We start from the raw sequence: 17,670 nt of genomic DNA, 5'->3' as shown, positions 1-17,670 counted from the left end.
TGGGGTGCGGGATGGGCAGGTTAACAAAATCACTCTCATAGACACAACCCTTCAAATCCTGGAGCCCAGAAAGGAGGCCTCAGGGTCCACCATCTCTACACCCCCAAGGGCAAAGCAGAGTTCCTGGTCGTATCAGCCTCACCCAGCCAGCCCAGCATGCCGGCTGTGGTCAAAGAGTGCTCAGTACAAGATTCAGATGTAGGATGAAGCGGTTTCATCACTATTGTGCCATGGTTACAGCAATACTTTAAGAACAGATAAATACGGGTTTTATTTGAATCCCGTGTCACTGACCAAATCATGTTATCGCTCAGAACCCAATTCTTCATCTACGAAATGCGGGCACAAAAGCACTCAGGATTATTCTGAGGATTCCAAGAAATGCTGGACTGGTCACAACGGCATGCATCAGTGGTGCTCCAAAATTACGTTATGGTCCCCAAGGAAACAGCCACGATGCCGGAAGGTATCCTCAGAAGCTTGTCAAGTGACATGTGTTTGCCAGGCAACAAGAGCCTTTGATCTTCACAACACAGTCACTCAAATAATAGGTGACTCTTGAAAGCTCGAACGACTAATATTATTTTTAATGAGCTCGGGAGATTATTTTTTTAGGATGGATTTCTATTGGTGAAATAAAAATAGGGAAGTTATCTTTATAAAAGACAAGTATATATACAGTTATATAAAAATGACAAAAGCTCCGGATGGCTGTATCTCTTGTTAATGTCTTTTGCCTTAGTGACCAGATTTGACTTTTATTTGAGATTTTCGTGCAAACAGCAAGCTTCTGAGAAACCCATTCATGAAGGAAAAAACAGACATGTTAACAATGTTGAAATATCCAGCATCCTGCAAGCCAACAGAGTATGTGGTCTGTTAACGGAGTTATCCTTATTCAGTTCCTCTTAGTCGACTGTTCACCTTGGCAGGGAGAACAATGTGGGGAACAGGTGAGGATGTGAGTAGGAGGGTTGAGTCACTGCTGGCAGGAAGCCACTGTGAAACTTTCCACGCTGCTTTGAAGGGACAGAGAGATAGTGATACGGCAACGGCTCCATCTAGGAGGCTGAGAACAGAGCTGATGCTGAGACTAATTCAATGGGCTCCGGGGTCTAACACACTTCCATGCACCAAGCCAAGGGCTGATCAAGTCAAAGCTGTCCACAATGTGGCAGGCATAGCTGCAACATCCATATGAAAAAATTAGTAATCAAATGCATTGTCAATGAGCTCCAAGTGTAGCCGACTGTGTTCACTTTTTAAAATTCATGAGTTAAACCCAAAGTACGTATGTGCTTACCTTGAAAACTAAGCTGCTGTGATAAATGCTATGAGGGTCTTTAAGAGGGCAGGGACTTGGAATGGAAATGATGATTTCCTTTCTCACTTCACCCACAAGAGTGGGCGTTAGAGAGGTTAAATAGCTTGCCAATTGTAAATTAAAAGAGAAAGCAGACCATCTCGCTCCACCTGCCCAAGGTTCCAGAACTGTTACATAAAGCTCCTGCCTACCAGCTCAGATCTCAGATCTATTAAAAAAACTGCTCTCCATCTTTTTTGGTGCCTTTGGGTTTGGCCAAGGGATTTCCTTTTCCAGTGAATATCCCCACCCTGATAAATTTATAGAGGAGAGAATTTTCACCAGTTCTAATCTCAGCCTCTTTGAAAAATATTAATATACTTCAAGCTAAATAGCTACTTGAAGAGATCCTTTGGACAGCATGATTTATTAAGTTATAACAGCTTGCACTAAGGGAGGAGAGGGAAGGAAGCGGTCTGCCTAGATGCTTTCTATCAATTAAAAAATAGCAGGACTAGTCTGGTCCAAGCATATGCAATGGCTCCCACCCTCAGTCCCCTTCAATTCTAGCCTCAAAGGTGTGTGTACCTACCCAGTTCCCTAGGGCACCCTCTGCCTCCCCTGGAGGTCATACTGAGATCGCTGAGTGGCGCTGCCCCATGCTGCCAGCCCCCAGCAAAGAACCAAAAGGCAGGGGGTGGCAGACTCAGAAAGGATTTTAGAGAGCATCTAGGAAGGGGGATTTCAACTCTGTTCCAAGGAGCCCTAAGGGTTCCTCCTGGCATCACTGCCTGGGGAAACGAGGTGCTCAGGCGGGACCCAGGAGTCCAACACACCCCACCCTTCCTGTCGGAGAAGTTCTGCCATCTCAGTTCTATGTGCTGGGCTTCTGTGTGTAACTGTTAGTAGGAAACAAAAAGATTCTTAAACTTTAAAATCATTTGGGCACCACTGATTGAGTCCGATCGAGCCAGGCCTAGAGAGGTGGCCTCCTGCTTCAGGGTCCATCTCCTTCCTCTCCTCACTCTTTTCATGCGCCCTGGCTCTCAGTGAAATGGGTCGCTCTTGCACTTGGGATAAACAAAAGTACCATCTCTTCCTAAACACTAGGTCCCTGCGTGACACCTCTCCTCGGGTCTGTATCTGAGAGTGCCGGCTGGAGAGCAGGGATCTGGGTTTGCACTACTGTTCTGTTCGCTTGCTGGACTGCATTCAGCCCTCGGGGAGAATACGGTGATCCCAGCTCTGCCTGCCAATGAGGTTTCTCAGAATGTTACAGCTCTGCCCTCTTCCTTGAGATACGAGTTTCACAGCAGCTGCCTTGGGGTTCCCAGACACCCACCTCCCCGCTGCAGCCTGCCCAGCAGAGTGTGGCCATGTCCTGCAGCGGTCGTCTCTCTCTGCTGGCAGATGAGCCTGGGAACAATCTGTCATTTGATATTCATGGTGGCTCACAAGTGGCCCTTGCCAATGTGGCGTGAGTGGGTTCCAAGGATCACTGCCCAGAGTAGGCTACTCCTTGCACCCTGAAGCCTGATGCAGTGGCTTGGAGCCCTGAGCCAGGCGTGGCGGGGGAGACCTCGCAAGGGCGCACTGGCCTCACTGACACAGCAGAGGCACGGTCACTCAGATGAGTCTCAGAAGACACACAGAGCTACTTAGCTGAACTCATCTGAAGCCAAATGAAAAAGGATGACACAAGAGAGAAAACAGAGCAGTTTTCCAGCTCCTGCTCCCAGCCTTTTCCCCATAATAGTTCAACCAGCAGAAGCACTTTCTTTGCAGAGGGTCTCATGGCAATACAGTCAACACATAAAGCATGTGCATTCCTGTTTCAAATAGGAATGTTAAAGTAATTCACTTTGGAAATAAAAGCCAAGGCCTGGAATAAGGGCAAGACAGACATTTGCTTTCAATTATTTTCACTGCAGGAGTAAATCAAAAGAAAGAAAGCTCTGAGCCTGCCCCTTTCCAAAAATGTTAAACTAAGAATTGGAGGAAAGATTCCTTTCAGGGCAGATTTTATTTTCCTTTAACCTCAGGAAAAATCTGAAATAATTTTGAAACTGGTAGTTAAAAATTTTAATACACCTCTTTGGTTTTTGATGGGTAAAGAAAGAAGTTTCAAGTACTATCTTTTGCAGGGTTGCTAAGGAAACCATTTGTGCCCTGGGTGATGAGTCAGAACTGTTAAGTGCTGGCTTATAAAACAGAAATGATAGAAATCCAGAATGTTAAGTCTTTAAAATGATTTATGATGTTAATGCTTATGTTAATAACTCAGTGATTTCTCTGCAAAATTCCAGAATGGTCTTTGGAGTACATTTCATCTCTGGAGACGTTGATCTGTCAGGTTCAGATGTATACCTGACCTATCTAGAAGAACGCACACACACGTGTTGCACACGCAGACAAAGAGGAACGTGTGTGTGCACAGAAACTAGAATGGCGCTGAGGAAGCCTGGATAAGACGAGACCACACGGCTCATCACGCTGGGCACGTCTCTCGCCCTCTGAGGATGGTAAGTGGTTAAGGAAATATGTCAGCTTCCACTTTCCATCAATTCTCAAAGGTCCTCTTAAACTAAGCTTTTTAGTCACTTCAAACAGACTACAAATCATTTAACTGAGAACACAGAGAACAGAAAACATCAAAGTGTGCACCCATGACCCTCTGGAGTGGTGGACTCTCTTCTTGTGGGGCCACCCAGTACACTCCAGACAGGAACACCTTATGCTAAATGTGAAATATAATACCTTTGGGCCCAGCTCAGCCAACACCAGCTGCTGGCTCATTTGGGAGTGAGATGGCTCGCTTTAGAGACAAGAAAGCAGAGTCTGAGATGGGCTTGAAGGGTCCTCCCAAGCTGACCATACCCACAAAAGAAGCAATGTCGTCTTGAGTGATAATGTCAAGAAAGTATAGCTTGTGCATCCTAAGTAGGATACAGTGGAAGAAAAGGAGCCTTGGGGGTGGGGATAGGTTACTATAAACCCAGACTCAAGGGATGTGGCCGCAGGGACAGGACACTTGGAAAACACATGAATTAAATATTGAGATGGCTGGGTGATGGAGGGGAGGGAAGGGAGGGCCCGATGAGGAGTAGCTGGGAACCACCACTTCCTGGAGAATTTTTGCCCTGTCTGGCCTCTCTCTGACTACTGTAAACCCCAAGCCCTGACCGGTACCTTAAAATTCTTCTGGGATTCAGGGGTTGGGCTTTCCAGGTCAATGAGCTTCTTGAGATCCTCCTCAATGGTGGACTTGGAGGTCGGCTTTGGGGACGCCCGGAGGTCCCTGGTGGAGGCACGCAGCCTGGGGTGGGCTATTTCATTGCCGTCACTCTGATGACGCCTTGAAAGAAGGGAAAGAGAGGGGAGAAGTTAATTTGATGAGGTGGACTCAAGGGTGTGATGAGGTCTGAAAGAGGTAAGTCAATGGAGACCTATTAGAAGAGAGAGGAGAATTACTTCTGTTCAATTATATTAATAATCTATTTGGATAAGTGCTTGTAAAGAGAAACAAGACCAGTTTGAAATACAAAATAAAAAGCCTGATGAATAAATCACTCTTTCACAGGAAATGATAAAACTCCACAAGCCAAAATTAGCAACAGACTTACTAATAAAAAAGACCACAGGGTATGAATCCCAAATGTAATCTCTATAGAAACAAAAACAATGTCATTGACTGGATCCTTTATTTTTTGCTGTACTATTTTGTCAAAAGTTCTTTTATGTTCAGAGGTGGTCACTTACTTTCTAATAGTCCCTCCTGGGCCAGTTAGGAATTACACGGGAGGGCTGTGATTAATAGCATCAAAAGGACCAGTGTGGTCTTAACACCCAAGGGGCGATTATTCTGAAGTTTGTTCTTCAGACAGACTCTTTCCTAGGAGACTCTGAGATTCTCAGATCTGAAGGTTTTCAATACATCTTATTTAAGGAATGTGGCAGAGAAACAATGTAAGACACATTTCATGTGGGAAGAAAAATAACTTCCCTACAAGACCACCCTCTCCCCCGTCTGGAGCCCGGCCTCCTCTCTTGCAGGAAACTGCCCCAGGCAGTTCTGTTCACTGTCCTGTGAAACGCAAAGCGCCCAGCAAGAGAAGCAACAGAGTCCTTACTTTCTCGTGTCCATAAATCCCACGGAGTTTATGGTTCCTTCGGGTTTCTTCCATCCAATCAGGTACTTGCTGGTAGCGCCCTGGCGGGGGTAGAAAGTCCGAGGGCCGGAGGAGGAGGACGAGGAGGAGGAGAAGGAAGGCGTGAGCTGCGAGGGGGCGGCCGGGTGAAGCTCCTCCTTCGGTGAACTTCTGGCACTGGTGAAGACCACCGGGCTGGCGGAGTGTCGCGAGCTCATGGTACTGAGGAGAGGCAGGACAGAGAAAAAACGATGGGGTTTGTGTGTGCCTCTGGGGGTTGGCCTGCCAGCGGTAAAAGCATCGTCCAGGACAGGGGTTGCGGCCCGGTTACAGAACAATGAGTATTTCATAAAATATTAATGGGGCTGGCTGGCCTGCCTTCGCCTTTTCGCTTCAATTTAGATGTCCGCTGTCAAAGTAAAACATGGTGATGGGGCTGCTTCTGCACTTTCAGCTGAAAAGTAAAAATAGTTAAGACTGTCAGGGACACTCTGAAGTACACCAGCACCGCTGAAGTGTGGTACAGAGGTCTCGCAGAGGTGTGTGTGTGTGTGTGTCTGTGTGTGTCTGTGTGTGTGTGTGTCTCTGTGTCTGTGTGTGTGTATGTGTGTGTGTCGGGGGAGTTGGCAAGAAAAGGCCTGGCAGTATCCAGAGCTCCCCGCCCTCCCTTCCTCAGAACTCAGGGGCACAGTGACACTCCCCAGGCCCGAGCTCAAGAGGGGAGAGGAGGCCGGCTCAGCCACAGAGCTCTCCTCATGCGCACGTCCAAGGCCAAAGGGGCACCCGGAGGTCTCCCTCCCCCCAGAACCCGATAGTAACGCTCTCTAAAAAGCTGTTTATCAGGTTAGATGATACCACCACCCTGCGTCACACACACACGTTAACTCACAATGGGTTAAAGACTTGAATGCAGGACCTGAAACAGTGAAACTCCTAGAAGAAAACACGGGCAGGAAGCTGCCTGACAGTCATTTTTTGAATCTGACACAAAAAGCAAAGGCAACAAAAGCCAAACTGAAACAAGAGGGTCTACATCAAACCAAAAGGCTTCTGGGCGGCAATGGAAATCACCCACAGCGTGGAAAAGCAACCTACTGGACAAGAGAAAATATTTGCAAATCATGTATCTGATAAGGGGTTAATATCCAAACTATATAAAGAACTTATACAACTCAAGAACAAAAAAAAGGAAACAATCTGAATTTTAAAAATGGGTAGAAAAATTTGAATAGACAGTTTTCCAAAGAAGACATACAGATGGCTGACAGGTATAGGAGAAGATGCTCAACATTACTAACCATCAAGGAAATGCAAACCTAAACTGTAATGAGAACTCACACCTGTTAGAATGGCTATTATCAGCAAGATAAGAAATAACAAGTGTGAGTGAAGATCTGGAGAAAAGGGAACCTTTGTGCATTACATTGCTGTTGGCAGCAATGTAAACTGCTGCAGACAGTCTGGAAAACAGTATGGAGGTTCCTCAAAAAATTAGAAAACCAAACTCCTAGAAACAGAATAGGTGTCAAAGGTAGAGGCTGGAGAGTGGTGGGTGAAATGGTTAAAGAAAGTTCAAAAGGTACAAACTTCTAGTTATAAGATAAATAAATCCTGGGATGTAATATTAGGCATGATGACTAAAAATGAAAACCTGCTCATCATCGGTATATTTTAAACTTTGGTTAGAAGTTACAAAATTAAAGTCCTCAAGGACTCAAGGAGAAGACTGCTTATTGTACTGCTAAAACTCAGGCAGGATTTTCAAAACTGGAGATGAAGAGTTTAAGGTGATGTCAGACCTGCTGCTGCTGCTGCTGCTAAGTCACTTCAGTCGTGTCCGACTCTGTGTGACCCCATAGATGGCAGCCCACCAGGCTCCCCCGTCCCTGGGATTCTCCAGGCAAGAATACCAGAGTGGGTTGCCATTTCCTTCTCGAATGCGTGAAAGTGAAGTCGCTCAGTCGTGTCCGACTCTTCGTGACCCCATGGACTGTGGCCTACCAGGCTCCTCCGTCCATGGGATTCTCCAGGCAAGAGTACTGGAGTGGGGTGCCATTTCCTTCTCCAGATGTCAGACCTGGAAGACCTCTGATTGCAGGATTTCCACAGTTCCTTCCTAGTGGTCTCATGGGACCTAGGTTCATGCCTCTTGAGCCTGGCTGAGTTCTCCAGCTTAGGCTGAGATCTAAGACAAGTCACTCCAGTGGAGCTGGTTACTGAAGGTTTAGTTAACAGGATGTGGTCTCAAAGCATTCCTCAATAGCACTCGCACTGGTCAAAACCTAATGATCCTACTCTGAATAAAGCATGGACTTTAGTTAATAAAAATGCATTGACATTGACTCCTTAACTGTGACAAATGTATGATAGTGACGTAAGATAATGAGAACAGGGGAAAATGGGCAAAGGGTACGTGGGAATTCTCTGGACTCTCTTTGCAACTTGTCTGCAAATTAAAAATTACTCTAAAATTTTAAAAGTTCACTATAAAAACTAAGCAAAAAGCAAAACAAAATACAACAAAAAGTAAAACCCTAATGGTCCAGAGATTTTATATATATATATATATATATATATATATATATATAAAGTATGTGCATATACACACACATACACACATTATATTTTCATATGTGTACACACACATATATGAAAATGAACTGAACTTCACCTCAAAACTTGCATAAAAATCAATTCCAATTGGACTTATATTTAAATGTATGTCTAAAGATTCTAGACTGTAACATGGAAGAATATCCTTATGACAGAGGTTTCTTTAACTGGATCATAAACAAAATGATTGAAATTCATTAAAATTAAGAACTTCTATTCATCCAAAGACACAGAGCAGGAGAATATACATAAAACATATATCCAACAGTGGGCTCTTATCCATGCATAATTAACTCCTAAAAATTAACAAGAGAGACAACCCAACAGAGAAATGGGCAGAGATCTGGAAAGGAATTTCACAAAAGAGGATATCTAAAAGCCATTAAAGATGGACACTCAACATCATGAGTTATCCGGAAAATGCAAATTAACTCCACAAAGAGGGACTACTACACAATAGAGTGGCTAAAATTAAAAAGTATCAAATGCTAGAAAGGATGTGAAGCAACCAACAGTCTCACACACTGCAGGAGCGTACGGCTACAACCACTTTGGCAAACTGGTTCACAGTCTCTGCTGAAGTTGAATATACGTAAATCCTACGATAGCCATTCCACTCCTAGGTATATACTGCAAAGAAGTACATACATATATGTATCAGAGGACATGTAAAAGAACCTGTAATATCCTCAACACAGAAATACTCCGAGTGCTGAATAACAGAATGGATAAACTAACTGGTGTCTTCTCACAATGGACATATAATACAGCAATGAAAATAAATGGACACTGTTTGCAACACAGACGAATCTCACCAACATGATGTTGACTTAAAGACACCAGATGCAGAATAATACATATGGGATGATTCCACCGACATGAAGCGCCCAGACAGGCATAGTGAGTGTGTGACTTCAGGATTCAGGATAGTGTTCAGCTGGGGAGGAAGGGGAGGTGATGGAGAGGGGGCCGTGTGGGAGGAAGGGTATCCGGCTGCTGGGCAAGTTCCAGCTAGTCCTTGACCTGGGTAGTGATGACATGGGTAAGTGCACTTTGCGAAAACCCACCCTGATGTACACGGATGATCTCTGCCTTTTTCTGTATGTCTGTTACACTTCAATGAAAACACGTCCACAAAAACAAAGCAAAAATAGATGACCTGAAAGAAGAAGGCTGAATCAGTTCCTGAGGCTCTCCAACAGACTCGAAGAGAGCAGGACAAAGTTGGAGGGGTGGGGGGGAGGAACAGGACACAGGGAAAAGGTGATCTCAAGGGTTTTCCACACTAACTGGGCCTTGAAACGTCAGATTAAACATAACCATCTCCTTTATTTCTGCAACTAAAAAGGAGGAACCAGGTTCAAACTACAAAAAATATCATCTTAAAAATGAGTAACGAAGGGGACTTCCTTGGTAGTCCTGTGGTCAGGACGCTGCCTTCTAGGGAAGAGGGCATGGGTTCAATTCCCGGTCAGGAAGCTGAGGTCCTAAGTACTTCTCGGCCAAAAAACCAAAACATGAAACAGAAGCAATCCTGTAACTAATTCAATAGAGACTTAAAAGCCTAGCTGTACTCTCATTATCCCTCTAACAATAACAATTTTTTCCCCAGAGATTTTTCTATTTAGGGAGAAGGGGAAAGAGAAGACCCTTCACAAAACCTCCAAGGGCAACGTAACTTTAAAAGCAATGCAATCTCATTTAGTTTTTACCTCTTGATAACATACTCCATTTGTCTGCTTTAAGAGTTAAGGAAATGCAGAACTCCTCCACAAGTGCAGTATATTAAGCCAGTAAGAACAAAATAATAAAAGTAGGATTCTGTTATGGAAAAGAGACAAAGTGGAAAGATGAAACAAGGGGATGGTAAAAGACAGATAAAGATATAGGCAGGCAAACCCATAGATAACACCACCAGAAATCGAGGTTAACCGCAAATGCATTATCCACACAGGGAGCATCAACCCAGAGAAGTTTCTGAAATAGTATGAGAACACAGCCTTTGGGGTACTTTAAAATCAGGTGAGAGGTGTACCACTATTTGTTACATAGTGACAAGACTTAATCTTTGGTTAGCAGATTTCTTTCACCTGACTAGGACAGCGAAAGCGAAAGTTGCTCAGTCGTGTCTAACTCTTTGCGACCCCAAGGACTATACAGTCCATGGAATTCTCCAGGCCAAAATACTGGAGTGGGTAGCCTTTCCCTTCTCCAGGGGATCTTCCCAATCTAGGGATCTAACCCAGGTCTCCCGCATTGCAGGCAGATTCTTTACCAGCTGAGCCACAAGGGAAGCCTAACTTCATATACACCTGACTATACCCACCTCATATACATTCACAACCCAGATGTGGAGATGTCTCAAGCCTCAACCCTGGTTAGTATCTGAAGCATATTCTAGAAAAGTGCAAAGCCATAAAATCAGGATCTAGTGCACTCACCTTGGACAATCACACACTTGCTTCACCTGCTTTGATCAGTATCCGCCAGTGAGTGACATGTGTTTGAATGACTCGAGCCATTCTCCCTCATCACCACATTAAAATACAGACTGGAGGGCCTCACCCCAGAGATTCTGACTTGGGAGCCTGGGTGGGGTGGGGGACACGAGACTTTGTGCTTCTAACTTGTTCCCAGGATGATGTGGCGGCCCTGATCTCACACCCTGAAAACCATTATACCACAGGCACATTTGATTGCCCTTATTTTACGTTCCTCAGCAACAAGTATGTTGATGTGATAATATCGATATTCAAAACCCTGCGGCTTTCAAAGGACCATAAATGTATGGTCGAAATAGAAATAATTAGCCATGGGAAAAGAATGTAAATTGCACAGTCTGTTAATTTATACATCTTTCCCCCATGTTTCATGACACAGCTATGCCGTTTTTAGCCATAATGAATGTGTGGCATAAAAGGGAGTGTTATAGAAAAGGCTAAGGAACTTCAAACGCAGAGTAATGTGTACAGCACATACAGTTTTTGGAGCTCTGTCCTGCACTATGTAAATTAAATTACTACCATAATCTCTCTTGAGAAGCATTTAGTAAGTTGCTGTACTACATGATAAACTCTTTGAAGGCAGGGATATCTTTGTAAATATATTTAACAATACCGGAATGCAATAGACTCCCAGTAAAATACTAATTGCACAGAGGGATTCTCTTTATTATCTACAGAGCATACTATATATTTAATTTCTTTATCTTGTTTATAGTCTGTCTGCCCGCAAAGATGGCAGACTAATGTCTCAAAAAAAAAGTGTCTTATTGGAGTCTGGATGCCAGTGTCTTTTATAGAATAGAGGTGGGGGTGTAAGGGAGTAAAGTAAAAGATGATTAATCTTACAAATCTCCTGGAATGGCCAGCCTTGGGGAGAGGATGTGTTCATTTTTCTTATGGCCGTTCACAAGTGGACAGGGTCAGGACAGTCTGTCCCTGTTTAAATATAAATTCCACAAGGGCTGAAATTTTTGTTTGATTTGTTCACTATTATATCTGTTTGGAATAGTCCCTGACAATTATAGGTACTCAATATTTGTTGAAGGAAACTGTTGAATAAACCACAAATTAGCCATCCGTTTTAAATACATGGGATATTCTTGCACAAAGATAGTGTATTTTATTTACTATTTAAAACTGGATGTTGCTTTATTCTTACAGAGTATGTTTCTGTTTATAAGTGTATTATTAAAAGGATAACTGCTTAATTATCCATAGACCTTGATTACTGGCTTTATTTGTGACCACAGGCCCTGATTATTGGTTTTATTTGTGAACAGGACAACTGAAACTAGCTCCCAGGTGTGAAATGTCAGCATACTTTTGTTCACTAATGGTTATAATCAAGGACCGTCCTACTTAACAATTGATTAGATTTGGGAACAATGGTAAAGGCAAAAACAACTGACTGATGCAATGGTAGTTCTTCCTTAACTGCGTACAACTCACAGCTTGAAGGTGAGCACTTTAGTTCATTTGTCCCCTAATTTGTCATCACAGGAGGATCACTTGGAAGCCTTAAAAATACACATTCTTAGGCCTTAATTCACAGCAAACTGTGGAAAATTCTTCAAGAGACGGGAATACCAGACCACCTGACCTGCCTCCTGAGAAATCTGTATGCAGATCAAGAAGCAACAGTTAGAACATGGAAATGGAACAACAGACTGGTTCCAAATCAGGAAAGGAGTGCATCAAGGCTGGATATTGTCGCCTTGCTTATTTAACTTATATGCAGAGTACATCATGAGAAATGCTGGGCTGGAGGAAGCACAAGCTGGAATCAAGATTGCCGGGAGAAATGTCAATAACCTCAGATATGCAGATGACACCACCCTTATGGCAGGGAAGAAGAACTAAAGAGTCTCTTGATGAAAGTGAAAGAGGAGACTGAAAAAGTTGGCTTAAAACTCAACATCCAGAAAACGAAGATCATGGCATCTGGTCTCATCACTTCATGGCAAACAGATGAGGAAACAATGGAAACAGTGACAGACTTTATTTTCTTGGGCTCCAAAATGACTGCAGATGGTGAATGCAACCATGAAATTAAAAGACCCTTGCTCCTTGGAAGTAAAGTTATGACCAACCTAGACGGCATATTAAAAAGCAGACATTATTTTGCCAATAAAAGTCCATCAAGCCAAAACTTTGGTTTTTCCAGTAGTCATGTATGGATGTGAGAGTTGGACTATAAAGAAAGCTGAGTGCTGAAGAACGGACGCTTGTAAACTGTGGTATTGGAGAAGACACTTGAGAGTCCCTTGGACAGCAAGGAAATCCAACTAGTCCATCCTAAAGGAAATCAGTCCTGATTATTCATTGGAAGGACTGATGTTGAAGCTGAAACTCCAATACTTTGATTACCTGATACGAAAAATGGACTCACTGGAAAAGACCCTGATGCTGGGAAAGATTCACGGTGGGAGAAGGGGATGACAGAAGATGAGATGGTTGGATGGTATCACCGACTCAATGGACATGAGTCTGAGTAAGTTCTGGGAGTTGGTGATGGACAGGGAAGCCTGGTGTGTTGCAGTCCACGGGGTCGCAAAGAGTCGGACACAGCTGAGTGACTGAACTGAACTGAGGCCCTGATTCCAAAGATTTTAATATAAGAGAATTGGGGTGATGCCTGAGTTGTGTTTGTTGGCAAAAATCTCCCCCAAGTATGCACCCCCATTGAGAACTGCTTGAATCCAGTTGAATTATCATATTATTATGACTTCATCAAAATCCAGCTTCACACAGTCAAGATCAAGAGGGGAAAGACACCCAAATAGTGTTTCTGTAGCCGTGAACTTTGGTCCTCTGCAAGTGTGGATATAAATAATGATTCCTTGGCTCATGTCCCATCTCATTGAACCCCAGAAATGTGCATTTTAACAATCCCCAAAGGACTCCCATGTTCTGAAGAGCTTAAGAATAATTCCATTAGCCCACAACTCTCTTCCTACTCCACAGTGGGTTGTCTCCTCCCTCACCTGTGGCCCCCTCTCCAGGCGTGTGTGTGTGTGTGTGTGTGTGTGCGCGCGCGCGCGCGCGTGTGTGTGCATGTGTGTGTGTGTGTGTGTGTGTGTGTGTCTCCTTGAAGTAGCTCAATCCTCCTGGCCTTGAACCACACAGAGGGCCCTGCCTCCACCTGGCCTTGAACCACACAGAGGGCCCTGCCTCCACACACTACCCCAAGTAATCTCTGAAGTGGTTTTAATTACAAACAACTGAAATGAAGCTGTCAGCTTCATACTTTCAAAGCGGAACTGTGTGGCCGAGCTGTTTCATTTTCCTGGAGATTTTCTATTAATTCAATGTGCTGCAATCTAGTTGTACCCATGGCAAATTAGATCTCTCCCCAGGAACTGTGTAAGAAGGTAATGAGCCAATAATATGGAACAAAAAGAGAAGATATGTTAGATGTGACAAGTGCAGTATCTGCTACTTTTCTGTCTGTAGAAAAATGTGAGTCTAGCTGTATGTATGTCTAAACTGGAAAAGTGAAAATGAAAGTCAATCAGTCATGTCTGACTCTTTGCAACCCTATGGACTATAGAGTTCAAGGAATTCTCCAGGCCAGAATACTGCAGTGAGTAGCCTTTCCCTTCTCCAGGGGATCTTCCCAACCCAGGGATCAAACCCAGGTATCCCACATTGCAGGCGGATTCTTTACCAGCTGAGCCACAAGGGAAGCCCAAGAATACTGGAGTGGGTGGCCTATCCCTTCTCCAGCAGATCTTCCTGACCCAGAAATTGAACTCAGGTCTCCTGCATTGCAGGCGGATTCTTTACCAACTGAGCTATCAGGGAAGCCCAAGAATTATTCAGGATGCTCCTGGATTAGACATGAAGAGACACGAGTTTTCTTTCTTACATGAAGTATATATAGGGCCCTTTCCCTCTCTTAAAAATGGACCAACATTTGATTTATTTGGTCTTTCCAGGACATGAATTTAAAAAAAAATTTTTTTCAACTGAAACAGTTGATTTAAAATGCTGTGTTAGTTTCAAGTGTCCATCAAAGTGATTCATATATCTATCTATCTATCTATCTATCTTCTTTTTTAGGTTCTTTTACACTATAGGGTATTACAAGATATTGAATAGAGTTCCCTGTGCTATATAGTATGTCCTTGTTTATCTAATTATATACAGTAGTGTATTAATCCCAAACTCCTAACTTATCCCTCCCCATCCTTTCCCCTTTGGTAACTATCATGTTATTTTCTTGTCTGTGAGTCTCTCTCTTGTTTTATAAGTAAGTTCACTAGCAGCATTTTTTTTAAGATTCCACATATAAGTGATATCATATAATATTTGTCTTTCTCCGTCTGACTGACTTCACTTAGTACGATCATGGGTCCATCCATGTTGCTGCAAATGGTATTATTTCATTTTTTTTTTTATGGCTGAGTAATATCCAACTGTGTAATATACCACATCTTCTTTATGCATGCCTTTGTCAGTGGATATTTAGGTTGCTTCACGTCTTGGCTAATGTAGACAGTGCTACTATGAACTAGGGGTGCACAGGACATGAATTGTGAAAAGGAAGAGAGAACACACACATGCATGATTCGTCTCATAAAGAGAGAAGAGGCAATGGGGTGTCGGAGAATCTGAGACAGTCTGAATCTGTCCAAACTCCTCATCTCGACCTGCTGCTCGAAGGAAACCATGAAACAGAGTGCTGCTACCTGGCTATTCACATTCCCAGCTGTGGTCAGACTTTACAGGAGACAACGCTAGAGGACTAGCTCCCAAAAAGGGCACTAGTTACGGTGGGCGCACACCGCAGAGGAGGAGCTACACCTGCTTGTTGATCTCGGGAAGGGATGATCCCTACAGGACAGGGCACCCTGCAGGTTGGGAGTCAACGCCCCAACTGATGAAGCTACGAGGGCCTGGGGAACCGTGCTGCAATTTCTGGGTCATGAACGAGGCCACCACTTCCTACAGGAAACATCTGCCCACCACTCTGTACCACTGAGAGCTGCCGAAGAAAACACTTGGAGTCCCCTACTATCCAGGCATGACAGAGAGGGGTGGCTTTTACAGAGCCTGGGATGGTATTTTCAGGAGGGGGAGAGCAGCAATTAGTCACTTGTCAAGCAGCTCTGGCAAGGTCTGCAAAGGCTGGAAGCTGGCCTGATACCAAGGGGAGGGAAGCTGATCGGGTTTCCTGTGATGACTTGTACAGATAACAAACAATCTTGGGTGACAGATAATGTGGAGGATAACGATTAGGGAGGACTCCCCTCACTGTGTGCAGCACTAGCCAATTCTGTCTGATACTGGCCCTGAACTTTAGGAGGGCTCTGAAGACGCTAATTCTAAAGAACTGGGCGGGGGGGAGAAATGCAGCAGGAATGGTGAAGCTGGCAAAGGGGATATCCAAGTGACTGCCGCAAAGAAAACTGTTCGCCTATAGAAGGGAGATAGTGAATAAGGACAAGAACACATGGACACATAAGGTACTGGGAAATGACTGTCTAGGCCTACCCAGCAGAAGAGACCTCATGGGTCATGGTGGACCTAAAGCTGAGTAGGTCTACAATGTTGAGCTAGTTAATAGGGAGCTAACAAGATGTAACTATGAACATTATCACTTTATTAGGCATAGCCGAGAAGAGAGTCATGTCCAGAATTGGCATCTAAAAAGGATGAAGAAAAAGCAGGAAACTGGAGGAGCCAAGTTTCTTGGGAGATACATGTTTACTGAAGGGAAAGTAGCAAGATAAGTATACTCAGTAATGGAAAGCCCTTGAAGAAGGAAACGACAAAACCTTTCATCTTAAAAGTACACCTGCAGTTTGCAATACCTTTGATAACCTTTTTTTCTTAACCCTCAGCAAACACAGAAACAACCATTTAGTAAGGGGACTAGGTATTAATTAGTTACAGACAGGTGGCACTAGTGGTAAAGAGCCTGTCTGCCAATTCAGGAGTCCCAAGAGCTCTGGGCTCAATCCCTGGGTTGGGAAGATCCCCTGGAGAAGGGAATGGCAACCCACTCCAGTGTTCTTGCCTGTAAAATCCCATGGACAGAGGAGCCTGGCAGGCTGCTGTCCATGGGGTTCGTGAAGAGTCGGACACGACTGAGCAAATGAGCATACGAATCTAAGGGACAAGCTTGGTGAAACAGCAGGATTGGCCAAAGGCCCTGTGGCTGGTCAATGACAGAACTGAGCCTTGAACCTGAATCTCAGGATCCAAGTCTATTTCCCCTACATTTCTCTCTGGACTTGGCTGGAAGTGAAGGACTATTACCATATATACGGTGTTATATATTATTTCCAACTGTCTCTTATTGGCATAGAGACGTTTCATAATCTTAGACTTGAAAAATCTTCAATCTTTAGAAAAGACAGCTCAGAAAAAGCTGCAGCCAGAGAAATTTCAGATAGGCAGACACAGGACAAACTTTTGAAGAGTGAGGGGATTGACATACTCAGATTACTCTGAAAGATTATGGAATCTCTCTCCTTGCTATTAATGACATCTGCATCAAGAAATCTGATATCTGGGGCTTGATGAGAGCTCTCATTTTCTCAATGTTGAAATTTCAGCCACAGTAGTTGTGATTTTCACAGTTGTTGAGGGGAGCTGAATATCACCAATGTTCTGGCTAAAATAATCACCCACTCTCATAAGCTTTCATAAGAAATGGAAATGGGGCAAGACAGGCCAGATCACCTGGAGTTCTGATGTGTTCAAGAAAAATAAAATAGAACCCTGATGTTCACGGTGTGTGGGACGACAAAGCAACAATTATCAATGAAAACGATTCATAAACATGGTAAGTAGAGCCAACCACGTGTTGGAGAGGAGTCCTGGGGGATTTTAGAGGCTTCACTTTAAAGTTTAAGCCCATTAAACTTAGAAAAATAATTCAGTCTGACTCTTAAGAAAAAAATGTAGAAGAGAGACATTGACTGTTAGTAATTTAAAAAGATTCCAGGCAGAAGAGTTTTAAGAGGGAAGCATTATAGATAAAGACAACAGAGTAATCTCTAAACAAAGAAGGAAGGCCCATTTTCCATCCACAGTGCCAAAGAATGCAGAGAACAAAATTTAAACTCATAAGCTCTGACACATTACATACAGA

The 17,670-nt window shown here is 43.7% G+C and overlaps 1 protein-coding gene across 11 annotated transcripts in view; it reads right to left on the bottom strand.

Annotated features, from left to right (window-relative positions):
- SIPA1L1 (signal induced proliferation associated 1 like 1) overlaps positions 1-17,670 on the bottom strand; it is a 373,204-nt gene that overhangs the window by 11,155 nt on the left and 344,379 nt on the right. For all 11 annotated transcript variants that reach the window (XM_065940374.1, XM_065940373.1, XM_065940380.1 and 8 more), the window contains 2 exons: positions 5,434-5,673; positions 4,493-4,658 (listed from right to left, as the gene is read on the bottom strand). In XM_065940374.1, coding sequence (XP_065796446.1) covers positions 4,493-4,658; positions 5,434-5,673 — 406 coding nt within the window. The remainder of the gene's footprint in view (positions 1-4,492; positions 4,659-5,433; positions 5,674-17,670) is intronic.

Source organism: Muntiacus reevesi, chromosome 7 (assembly GCF_963930625.1).
Source record: "Muntiacus reevesi chromosome 7, mMunRee1.1, whole genome shotgun sequence".
NCBI lineage: Eukaryota > Metazoa > Chordata > Mammalia > Artiodactyla > Cervidae > Muntiacus > Muntiacus reevesi.
The sequence above is the reverse complement of the archived record's forward strand: the minus strand, read 5'-3'. Positions and strand labels throughout refer to the sequence as shown.